Source organism: Colossoma macropomum, unplaced genomic scaffold, assembly GCF_904425465.1.
Source record: "Colossoma macropomum unplaced genomic scaffold, Colossoma_macropomum, whole genome shotgun sequence".
Lineage (NCBI taxonomy): Eukaryota > Metazoa > Chordata > Actinopteri > Characiformes > Serrasalmidae > Colossoma > Colossoma macropomum.
This window is the reverse complement of record NW_023494789.1, coordinates 32,200,806-32,213,250: the sequence shown is the minus strand read 5'-3', so window position 1 is coordinate 32,213,250 and position 12,445 is coordinate 32,200,806. Positions and strand designations below refer to the sequence as shown.

The window sequence follows — 12,445 nt, the reverse complement described above, 5'->3', positions numbered from 1 at the left end:
CCGCACACAAATTATATATATATATATATATATATATATATATATATATATATATATATATATATATATATATACACACACACACCTAATCTATATGCCTTCTTTATGCGTTCCCTTGCTCTGTTATCATTATCATGAGTGCTGTTAGGATACAGACATTTGGTTCAAAAATAAGTGTATACATGAATAATAATGAGTTCAATCAGAGATCTCTTAACAGTATGTACTATGCCTTTTCTGCAGCATGTAGTAAACATTTGTAGTATGCATTATGCATTGTTGAATAGAATATAATATGCATTCATAATATGTAGTGTGCATTTGAGGTATGCATAACGCATTGTAAAATAAGATATAGTATGTATTTATGGTATGTGGTATGTACCATAAGTCGAAACAAGTCACTGAATTGCAAGGGACAAGTAAGTCTCAAGTCTCAACCCCAGAGAGTCAATTCCAGTAATTTAATTTCAACAATGAACACTAAAATGACTGTAATGTTAAAATGTCCCATTTAATTAGAGCGTGGTTAGTTTACACTGTCAGAAAAAAAGGTGTTTTGTTCATCAAGGTTCAAACAATGTAATGTACCCTCAAAGGCACAGCAACAGTTTTAAGGTCCAACTGCGTATCTTGAATAGGCTTCTCCCAGAGGAAAGGTACATATTTGTACCTTTTTATAGCCTAATGTTTTAAAACAGAACAATACAATAAAAGGCCTGGAGATAAAGCAAGGTGTATAGAGTCAATGCAACTTTAAAAAATCTAACTGCAATGGATTATCTGTACAAATATGTTTGCTAACAAAAGATACTGAAGACATACCCTTGAGAGTACCCCAGCGACAAAAGGGGGGGCTGCCTGTGACAGTATAGCACTTTTTCTGAGATTGTCTAGTAGTATATTAAATCAACATCAAAGTATTTTCCAAATAACTTATTAAATTCATGAGCAACACAATGGTATACATAAGGAATAGTGCAACTACACATGGGAAGAAATATAAATAATTTTCAAAATGCTTAACTTTATAGTTAAATTGTGATTCATCAGTCCAGAGACCCTGTTTTTAATGCTCCACAGTCCAGTGATAGTGCACTTTATACCACTCCAGCTGATGCTTGGCAAAGTGCGAAGCGATCTTATATGCAGCTGCTCGGCCATGGAAATCCATTTCATGAAGCTCCCAATGCACAATTTTTGTGCTGAACTTGCTTCCAGAGGCAGTTTAGAGCTCTGTAGTCAGTAATGCAACAGAGAATAGACATTTATAAGATGCCATAACAGATTTTAATCACAGTGTTGTTTATAATAGCCTTTAATTTACATCACATTTTGTTCATGCCATCCACACATGGATAAAAAGCAAGGGTGTGTAGAGGAGCCTAAAGTGTTTTTATTTTATTTTACTTAATTTACTTTATTTCAAACAAATTGAAAGTATGCATGCTCTTATTTTCTCTTTCTGTTTTTAATTTTTGAACTCTTGGTCCGAAATAAAACAATAAACCTCAGAAGTGAGAGGTGTGGTTTATTAAAAGCAGTATAGATGCTGCCACATAAAACTGAGAAAATGTAGATTCCTTTCCTCACAAATAGACTTAGAGTATCAAAAGAGACATCATTTGAAAATCCTTATGAAAATACAAAGTAGTCAAAGTGTCACCTGAGTACATGTAACTGAGTAAGGAAACCGATTACTACTCACTTGTGGTAAAACATTTGTGTTCAGTAGTTAATTGCAGATTCATGGTAAGTTTTAACCAGCTCTTAAGAGACTCAGTGAAGGTTCATTACAGCCATGCTCTGTTAGGTGCCGTTGATCTGCAGTAGTGAGATTTCCCAGTGAGTGGAGAGGTTATGGAAGGAGGGAATGTGACAGATTTAGTGAAGGGTTGGAGGGCTGCAGTGTGCATTGAGCTGTTCTCTTCTCATTAGCCTTCCATTAAAGAGAGATCAATAACAGCTGCATCTAATGCAATCAGAACAGCACACACACACTGTCTTTCTCCATCACACACACACACACACACACACACGCACACACACACACACACATCAAAAGAAAAGAGGGCAATTGCTTTTTGGAACTTTTCCATTTAGCTTTGGGCTCTGGGTGAGGAGAAGACAGTTAGTTCACATAGACTTCTGTTTCTCTTTGTATACGACACAATGTTCCTCAAGTACTCTATTGTTGTACACATTACCCTGCAATATTACAATTATAAGTTCATATCCACTCTTCTAAGATATACGTTGTATCTGTTAGAGCTTGTCCTGTTGGTGGTCTACAGTACTGTGTAAAAGTCAGAGACCACACTTAATTGATTTAATTTGCATTTAAAACAGTCACAAGTTATTCATTTTCTGGAACAAGACAAACATATATTTAACACAGGAGCTTCAACAACTAACTATTTTTTCAGTATTAAGTGTGTCCAACTTTTTCACCTTCATTATATTTCCGTTCTTTTCAGGAGCCTTCCTTTCAGAAATCTGCGCATACATTTTTTCACGCCTCCAAAGTTCAGTCTTAGAAGTTGGTTACATTTTTCTGTTTCTCACAATCCAAACAATTCCAAACATATTCAGTGATGTTGAGGTCTGGGGTGGTCAGTCTATTGTTCTGAGAACACCAGCAGCTTATTTGTCAACGTCTAGACAGCAACACGTCCTTCCAGACCCATAGTGTTGTCTTCTCACAGTTGAAGGATGGACAGAAACACCTATGGAGAAACACCAGGAGCCTGCAGTATCAGCTTAAAGTTGGAAGGCCGCTGTGAAGCGAGATCTACCCTCAGCATGCCCATTCTTAGCCCCTCTGAGTGTTGAAAAGTGCACTTTACCGACAATTTTGAACACTTCATTAAATATTTAGTGTAAACATTTTCCATCAGTACTTTTTAGCCATTTGGTTTTCATAGTGTTTGAAATGTTAAACTTAACCTTGTTTTCCTCGCTAAAATATTTGTTGTTAACATTGTCTGTAAAGTGAGTTCAACTTGAGAACCTGCCAACCTCTGTGCAGGATGGCTCTGGCTAGTAAAAGAACTATATTGCCCTCTACTGGACAGCCCACTGTTTTCTCATATACAAGATCAAGCAGAGGCCTCATTTGCCATGTTAGATTAATCGTGTTAGAGAAGTATTCAGGGATTAGTATTGATGTTGGAATTTTTAGGAATTGTACACTTGTCATCTGAATTTGTGTACTGAGTCATCTCAATATGAAGACTTATAAACAAATGATGAATAATGACAATAAATGATTTGTGAATAGTCAATAATTTATTTAAAATTAAATAAGAAGAAGACTGAGACAATACTTCAAAGAAACAATACAATATTTACATACACATAAAATATAATACTTAAAAGGCAGAATGGAAAATATAAATAGAAAACATACTCTGTAGTGCATTTTTCATAACTAATGTTAAAATATGTTACTTTTTGGCCATAGTTACTTTTATATGGATAAAACAAGAAACTTGAAATGGATTTGTTATCATTACAATGCATTTGTTATTATTACAATCAGTGCAGAAAATCCAAAAATAATCATAATTTCAAGTAAAGTTTGCAGTACAGTTACAGTTCAAGTATAATGAATGGCTCATAATTTCATCATCATGCTGGTCTGACTGTGATGGTTCTGAAGCCACGGATAACAGCAGGATTGTTATTCAGCCTCAGATTGGCGTGCAGCATCTTTACTCCTGCCATCTTGGGAGTGAATTTGACTGCAGTCTCCGTGCTCTCTCCTGGCTGAAGCGCAACACTGCACCAAGAAAGGACAGAATAGGTTAGAAATGAAGAGTTACTACAAACTCACTGTGGCAAGTGTGATTTTGACCTCACAAGCTCATGACCTTAACCTTGTGCTATTGTGACTTTAGCTTCACTGTGGCTGTTTTGGAAGAATACAGTATAAGCAAATCAATAAAATATCAGTTTTTTTTATTATTAGCTGCTAATAAATCTGATTAACTAGTCAGAGAACTATCAAAGAACTATATATGACTTATATGGTCAATCACCATATGGGGAGACACAGCATATTTGACAAAGACAAAACAGAAAAGATGCAAGCTAATACACATTTATAAACTCAAACAGCCTCTTTGACATAAGCTCTGTATATACATACTGATACATTATTTTGGAAAATCTATAGCATGACTCAAGCATTTCAACCTGCTTAGCTCATTCAGTGAACAGAAAGAGATGTTTCACTTTACAATATGATGTCAAACATCAGCTTAAGCTTGTAAGATCATGCCTCTTAATCAGCCACCACACCCAGGAATGTACATTATAGTTTATATTTAGAGGGTGGAAGGTGGAACAGTGTAGGCAGTTTTGTTGTCTCTCTAGTGTGTGACCCAGTAACAAAAAATGTGCTCACACTTAAGCTGTACTAGACTGGATAGACTGCTTTGGCTCCTACTGCAGTGAATCTAAGTGGCACAACCATGACTGAGGTGTAGCTTCTCTAAAGCATATTATTAAAGAACTATAAGATTGCCAAGCAAGTAGCAGTTTTACACTTTTGTTTGACTTCATTGTTACATTGCTTTTAAACAACTGGGCTGTAATCAGAAGAGAAGAGAATGTGGTTCGATTGAACTGGATGGAATTGAAAGATCTCCACATACTTGAAAAGCACTTTGTCTTCCAGCAGGCCTGCACCGGCCACAGTCAACACTCCACTCACTGGCTCTGAGAACGGATTGGTGAATGTCACCATAGCAACCTGGCATTTCTGGGCAACAACAGAGCCCTCATCTGCAATCTGGAAACAAAACAAAGATCATTTTGGTACAAGTGTAGTCAGCTTTGCATAACCCCACACTTTGCTTATTTGCTTATTATTCAGTTATTGACTTTAGGATGATTATTTCACAACTACTGTGAAACTAATATGTAAGTTGTGCACTTATGAAAGTGAGAAATACACGCTTGGGTCCACATAAGTACCTGTAGGTTTTTGTAAGGCCTACTGTACTTAGATTTAAAACAACAGCAACTGGTAAAGTTAAATCCTCTTGAAACTGAACATTCTGCCACTGGAAAGAATTTTCTTTTTTCTTCATCTGATTGTATTCTTTTTGTTTTATCTCTTATGAGCTTCCGTACCTGTATGTTGATGGTGGGGCTGGTGAGGTTGAACTCCTCGGAAGCCAGCACTCGCTCTTGAGAGGCCATATCCATTACAACCGCAGCCAGGTTGACTAGCTGCCCATCCCCCAGCATTGCATATCGGCTGTAGGAGATCTGGTGCTCCAGTACCTTACCTGACGAGCAAGAAAAGAAATCGTAAGCTTGCTAATAAAAGTAATACACTGAAAATATACATTATATAATCACATTTTGGTGTTAGAGAACACCTGTGTTCATGCTAAAATATCAAAAACTCCGCTTTGGATAATATTCTTTTTATATTTTGGAATATATTGACAATATATAGCAACAGACTTCATTTCTTCATAGGCTTATTCTGCCCGAAAATAACACACAAACGCAAAAACATGCTCACATCTGGATGCATGCACACACATACATACTTTCATGAGGAGCAAGCTGAATGGTGTTATGAGCCTCCCAAAAGGTATCAGATGGGCTGCGGTTATAGCTCTTTGCCTGAGCATTCACGTGTTCCCTCACTGTTTTCCGGGTGTTCTCCATGTTAGTGACAGTGACAGAGAAGGAGATGTTTCCTCCAATCACGGGTGCTTTAAGAAGTCTCAGTGTCACAGAGAGACCATCAGCTGAGCCTACATACAAACACAGAGATAGAGAGACCATAGTGTTTAACTGCACTTCAATGATCTCAGAAACAGGAGCAAATAACAATGATAATGAAAAAGAAAATGACAGTACTTACTGCTGTTGTTTGCTAGAATTGGTGCAGCCACTGAAAGAAAATTATTAGATGATTAATACTTAATGATATATAAAGATATAAAGATATAAATATGCATGAGAATGAATAAAAATGCATGTAAATATATACAAAATGCATTAGAAACCTATTTGATTTTATATATATTTATAAAACTTACTTGTACTGTTGGATCTGACAGGCTGTATAGCTGCAATGACAGAGAAAGATATTTCAGGCATTTACAAATACTGAAATTTGTAGAAAATTCATTCCCTTTTCTCTCTTAATCTCTTTCTCTCTCTCACCTTTGGTGTATTTGTAGGTGGAGGTGATGTCCTGCGGGCGGTTGGAGCTGAGGCTCTTGGTGCAGATGAGTGATCCCACTCTGTCTGTGTCTATGCTGTAGCTCAACACTTTCCCCTGTTGCACAATGCACACATGCACATCAGCGTTAACTTCAGCATAGATGAATGGGATGTCGAAGGGCATGTCAACCCGCCGCTCCCGAATTGCTTTTACTGGAGCAGGTCCACATCTGTACGCTCCTGTGAAGGGACAGGACATGAGAAGTTCAGCCTTAAGTACTGATACACATTCAAATATTACAGGCTCTTAAAATATGGTTTCTAAATGATCCTTATCTTAAATGTACAGTTCTAGGAGGAAGCTTCATATAGAATCATGTCTTGTTTAAAAAACGGTTCTTTAAAGAACCATTTACTGAAAAATTCTTTACAAAAAGTGGTTGGGACCTTTATTTTTATGACTGCAGGCTTACATTCTGTGACTGTCTATACATTATTCAAGAGATAAATAAATGCACTAAGCTTCTGCAAGCACAGAATGCATGAAAATAAAACTGGACTGACCTTCACTTCTCTCCTGCGGAGTGGGGTCAAGCACCTGCCAGCCATCAAAACCTGCTCCCAGATCTGCCCTCTTCATCCAGCACTCCACCCACACGTGGAAGTTCCTGCAAAGAAGATGTAAATATCTCCATAAGCTTCAACTGCCAAATTTCTGACCAAATTGTGAGTAATCAAAACAAAAAAAAAATTGTAACTGACCAAGAAAAACAAACAGTGCAAATTTGTTTTGAATAATTGAAGTCATTTATTGGTAAAAATGCTTTGAAACTATAAAACTATTTAATATAACTATAACCATAAACTATTTAAATGTTTCATTAAATATTTTTTTAAGTCAAAGAAAAAGCAAGAACAGCAAGAAATGATTAAATAATATACTGTAATCATCTACTTATCATGGTATCTGCCTCTAAATTTTATCACCGCTTTTTAAAATATGAGGCATTTTGGATGTAAACTTTATTATACTTTCATTCTTGATGTCATACAGCTGTTTTGGTTATTATGAAATTATTTCAATCTATGAAGCTGTAAAGCACTTGTATCATAGTAATTTTATACATTTCTCCAAACAAAAAAACAAAGGGTATATACCTGCCCTTTCAGCTTTACTGCAACTAAGGAAAACACATTCTAGAAACAACTATGATGTAAAATATTACTATAGCTCTATGCACAATTACTGGCAAGTGAATCAACTTACCAGATGGAGTCTTGACCACGTGGTAGTTTTTCCCCAGTCTCAGTGTAAAACTCCTCAATCACCAAGTTCCCATTAGTGTCATGAGCCGAGTCAAAGTTTGTGACCACACGAGTCGGGATGCCAAGGACCCTCATCACTGAAAAACACACAAACAATGTTTTTAACAAATATTTTCCTCCAGAAGCTGATATCACTTGACTTCAAATACAGCACTGAAGTCTCATACACTCTGTCAGTCAGTACCTGTGCACATGACGCCAGCAAAGACCCAGCACTGTCCATATTTGACCGGGCTAAAACGGGACTGAGCCCACCGCCTCAGAATCTCCCCACTTCCGGTCCAATCTGAAGGGTTGACACCACCACTGTAGTCTTCTGACCAGTTGCCCTGTAGCACGCCGCTGTCGTCATTACTGTTGATCTGCACAGAGAAAAATACACATGCTCAGTCTATACAAAGTGAGTGGTGTAGAAACAAATTCAAAAGTATCCAGACACTCCTTCTAATTAATCAATTCAGCTTAAAGGCCTATCCATTTTAAGGTGCACAGATGGCTGACACAGACGTTTACATGCACACAGCTTATATTATTTCCATAGAAAAGCACTGGTTATAGAATGGGACACTCTGGAGCAGCCGCACATGAGCCTAAGGTTACCATGCCCAGCGCCAAGCGTCAGCTAGAGGGGTATAAAGCCCCCCAGCATTGGGCTGTGGAGCAGTGGGACTGCATTCTCTGAAGTGATGGAGCATCTTCCATGAGTTGGGGTGGCATTTGTGATCCCAATCTAATGATCCAACTTTTGTACCTGACCTCACTAACGCTCTTGTGGCTGAATGTAATCAAACCCTCACAGCAATGTTTGAACACCCAATGGAAAGCCTTCACAGAACAGAAAAAGGCTGTTGCTGCAGTTAAGGGGGAACAAACAACTTATTCATATCCTTCTTGGTATTTACAAACTTTTGGACATATGGTACATTTTTACAAACATAAAGGTGCTAAAAGTTTCTTTGGAACGATACCATACAAGAACCACTGTTGGTTTCCTGAAGAACCTTTCAGTGAATGGTTCTAGAAATTTTTTTTTTTTTTTATAAACGATGTGCAGTATGAAGAACTTTTTCAAAGTTTTAAGAACCTTCACATAATCTAACCCATTAAAAGCTTTTCCTCAAACCATACAATAAAGCTAATAACCATTTAAGAACATTCTTTTTAGGACTGTGAAGGAGAAAAAGCAGAGGAAGAGAAGAGGAACATGACGGGTTGCTCACCATAGCTGAGACCACTCTGCTGATGTAGATGGGGTCGGAGCGATTACTATAATCAATCTTCCAGTTTCTCCTGTGTTCAGGACTCACCTGCAGCATCATCATACAGATGTCCAGGATACCATTCTCGAACTGCAAACACACCAAAACATGTCACTCTACTGCACCATCTGCCGCAGCACAATACATTTCAGAACACTTCTCCCTGATTTCTGCACTTCACTTCACATAGACAATACACGTCAACATTTACTGCACCATGAAACTGATCTGCATTTTATGTGAAAAGTCAAAGTAGGATTTTCATTTATGCTTTCAGCTAGTAATGTCGATCTAGTTTGAAAGAGATGTCTTGATTTCAAAGTCAGCTTGAGAAGTTTGCTGTCCAGCCCTTACATTTTACTGAGAAAAAAAAGAGGATGAATGCAACACTGATGCATTCCTAAATGCCAGATACTGGAGCTGTTCTCACCTGGTCAAAGCTCCAGGGTCTGAAGATGATGTTTTTGGCTGTGCCCTGATACAGCAGACCAAAGTCATTCTTCACATATTCTTCCCTCTGGCTCTCATCAGGTATATAGACGGAGTCCACTGATATACACAGAGGCACATCTTCAGTCTCTTTTAACATTATTTGTAGAAACTTAATAACATAATGTTCCCTATGATTCAATAAAAATCACTGTCATATCAAAACCTTATAACTCAATTTTTATTTTTATTTTTTTTATAAAACTTTATTTGAATAGGCCACTGTAGAAGCGTTGTAGATGATAATCCATTAGGGGCTATCCAAATAAAGTGGGATATTATTATCATTATTATTATTATTATTATTAGTAACTTTCAAGACAGCTAAAACTTACCTGAGCACCATGGATTGCAGAGCAGGGTGAACTGGCCCACCTTGAAATTGTATGGCCCAAAGGATGACATCATCAACAGCTGGAGCTGGTAGACCCCCACACTGGCATTTGCAGGGCTGGACACACACAACGAGGCCTTACTGGAGTCTAGTGAGCCCTGCTGGAAATACGCAGTCCACTGGGACTGGGACGGGTCTTTGGAAAACGTGATGGGAATGTCATTATAGAGGCGATCTGCAGAGATCAAAGGAAAAAGGGAGCGTGTGATGAATGGAGAAAATGATAAATGGATGAGTGGAATGATTAAACATGTTGAGCCAAGTTGTCCAACCCCCACTCTTGGTGATCTACTGCCCTGCAGACACTGTAACACTGCAACGCCGTTTGGTATTCAAAGTTTTCTTCTTTGGTTTTGCACTGGAGCTACAAGGCTAATGTAGCTAACAAGTAATGAAAAAGTATACTTCACTAATTAGCATCATGCAGTCATCAGAGCCTTCTTTTAAACCACATCAACTTGTTAAGTAAACTTTTATACTTAAGTAGTTTTTGATATGCAGTAAAATATCCTATGAAAATGGACAAAGGATGGCTCAGGCCTCAGGATAGCTGGTAACACTGCTAATACTGTTGTTTTAGCTAATGTTACATAACTTTGTCTCTATATAACAGTCTATTATACACAGTGTCTGATACCACATAATGAAGTTTATGAACTAGATGTGGTTTGAAACAAGTATGTACCGATTTAGGCATGTAGACCTGCTGATTGGTGGTCATAAGGTTCTATGACTTGTTAGCTACATTAGCGTTATAGTTCCAGTGCAAAACTAAAGGAAAAAAATTCTGGTTACTATAAATGTCTTGCCTGATTGACTACATTTGGGGTAAGACTGTTTCAGTAGCATCTGAATATTAGAACCAGGTGTTAAAGTAAACTCTGCAGGTAGGCAAATCTCCAGAAATTAGAGTTAGATACCCCCTATATAGAGACAGCAGAGAGATGGACACTGAAATTAGACACTGAAAAACAAACAAAGATCAAAAAGGGTGAAATTACAGGACCAAAAAAAGAGTCCTGCAAGCATGTCTACATTCAAGCTGAAATGGACTCAGATAAACAGACATTGTACCTTGCTCCACTCTGAGTGTGAGGCCATCTCTGTTTAGTCTGTAAGGTCTATTGAAGACCACGGTGAGTTTAAAGGGCTGTCCTCTCCTCACTACCAGAGAAGCAGAGTTCAACCCTTCAGTGTTGTGCTGCTTCTGGTTCTGTGCATGCTCCAGGTTAACATACTGAACTCTTAAGGCTGCATACACAAAAGAAAGACACAATACAGTGAAATTAAAGGGATATTGCAAAGCAGTTAAAAAACTTGATAAACTATTGACTCTTTGGCTGTAGATATGATTGAACCACAAAGGTTTCTGTAAAACTACATTAGTAATCATCTATTATGTGAATGTAGCATGCCATTAGGGAAAGTTGGTACATGGAAAAAAACAATAAAGCAAAATAAAACATAAAATGTTCATCTGTAGAAGCTTACCGTCCATTAGTGAGTGTTGTCTTCGCTGTTGGCTGCTGTTTGATATGAACCTTTCATTTCTGCTCGTCCTTATATACACCTCACTGCCACTCCTTTTAGGGAGAAAGTTCAAGACTTTAGTGATCAAACCTGTTTTCACTATCAGTACATAAACAGTCATGCAGTCATACCTCACCACTACAGTAATGTCGGTTGCAATGCTGAAGTCACACATTGCGTGTGTCCTGCTGTGGGTGTTTCATGGGCGGATTACAATTTTCCAGAGTGACTAAGGCACTCACACCCAAAAAAACAGAAGGGACATGGCGACTGCAGGTGGATGCTGAATTTCAATAGCTGTGTTTACAACAATGACTCAACCAAAATACAATTTTTTTCTCATTTACTTCAAATGTTTTCATTCAGCAAGGACATGCTTAGTGTTTTTGCTTATTAGGGGTGCATGGTTTGAATTAGGAAAGACTGGAATTGGATGCTTTTTTGGTTCAAACATGCATTATTTTAGATTGATTTTATTTTGCCTGATCTTTTTTTATGATGTACAGTGTATGTCGTACACAGTGTGTGAAGTACCCCATGGTATTGTGGGGGTCCCATGTTGACTGGCTACTCCAGCATTGGCTGGATGCTAACTCACTCGCTATAACGCCACTGATGCTAGCTTCAATAACAGCAAAATGTTCAGTTTAACAATACGTCTGTAAATGCTCTTTTCTAGTTTGGTAATGAGCTCTACCACACATTAACACATCTCCTCTTTTGTCTTCTGTTTGAGTAATAAGTATCACTCTTTCCACCAAACTCTTGCAAAATTGGGAGGTTTTCAGATTTACATATATGCCACAGCAGAGAGTAAAGTTCCTCAGAAGTACTCCGGGCATAGTTATAGCTGCCAGGCTATGAAGGACTGGGTGAGCCAATTTGTTACAGGCAAAGGCAGATCAGTGCTGTCACTAGTTAGTTAAGAATACCAAAAACAGAAGCTCACTGATTGTGGGTGAAGCAAATAAACAATGGGTCTTATTCACCAATATCTAATTTTTTTCTTAAATTTGTTCTTGAGAAAAGCCCTAAGAAAAAGTCTACGCCAGATTCATGACGTGTTACGAAACCGCAGAATTGTTCGCACTTTTGTGCTCTTGAGTGTGTAAATTCTGTTCTTATCTAAGAACAAATTCCTAATAAGAAAATATTGGTGAATGTCACAATCTTCACAAAAACTGCATAAGTGAGTTTTAAGAACAAATTTTTTCTTAAGAACGGTTGATGAATGAGGCCCCATGACCTTTCCCTG

The 12,445-nt window shown here is 37.8% G+C and overlaps 1 protein-coding gene across 1 annotated transcript; it reads right to left on the bottom strand.

The window, feature by feature from the left end:
- Nucleotides 1-3,266: 3,266 nt before the first annotated feature.
- On the bottom strand, nt 3,267-11,287 carry tgm5l (transglutaminase 5, like). Its single transcript, XM_036571002.1, has 15 exons — nt 11,152-11,287; nt 10,735-10,911; nt 9,602-9,835; nt 9,208-9,326; nt 8,739-8,867; nt 7,703-7,880; nt 7,460-7,595; nt 6,757-6,860; nt 6,193-6,432; nt 6,066-6,095; nt 5,888-5,917; nt 5,568-5,777; nt 5,140-5,297; nt 4,659-4,795; nt 3,267-3,781 (listed from the first exon to the last, which is right to left on the bottom strand). The coding sequence occupies exons 1-15, from the start codon at nt 11,156-11,158 to the stop codon at nt 3,631-3,633; spliced, it is 2,040 nt and encodes a 679-aa protein (XP_036426895.1). The 5' UTR covers nt 11,159-11,287; the 3' UTR covers nt 3,267-3,630.
- Nucleotides 11,288-12,445: the final 1,158 nt, after the last annotated feature.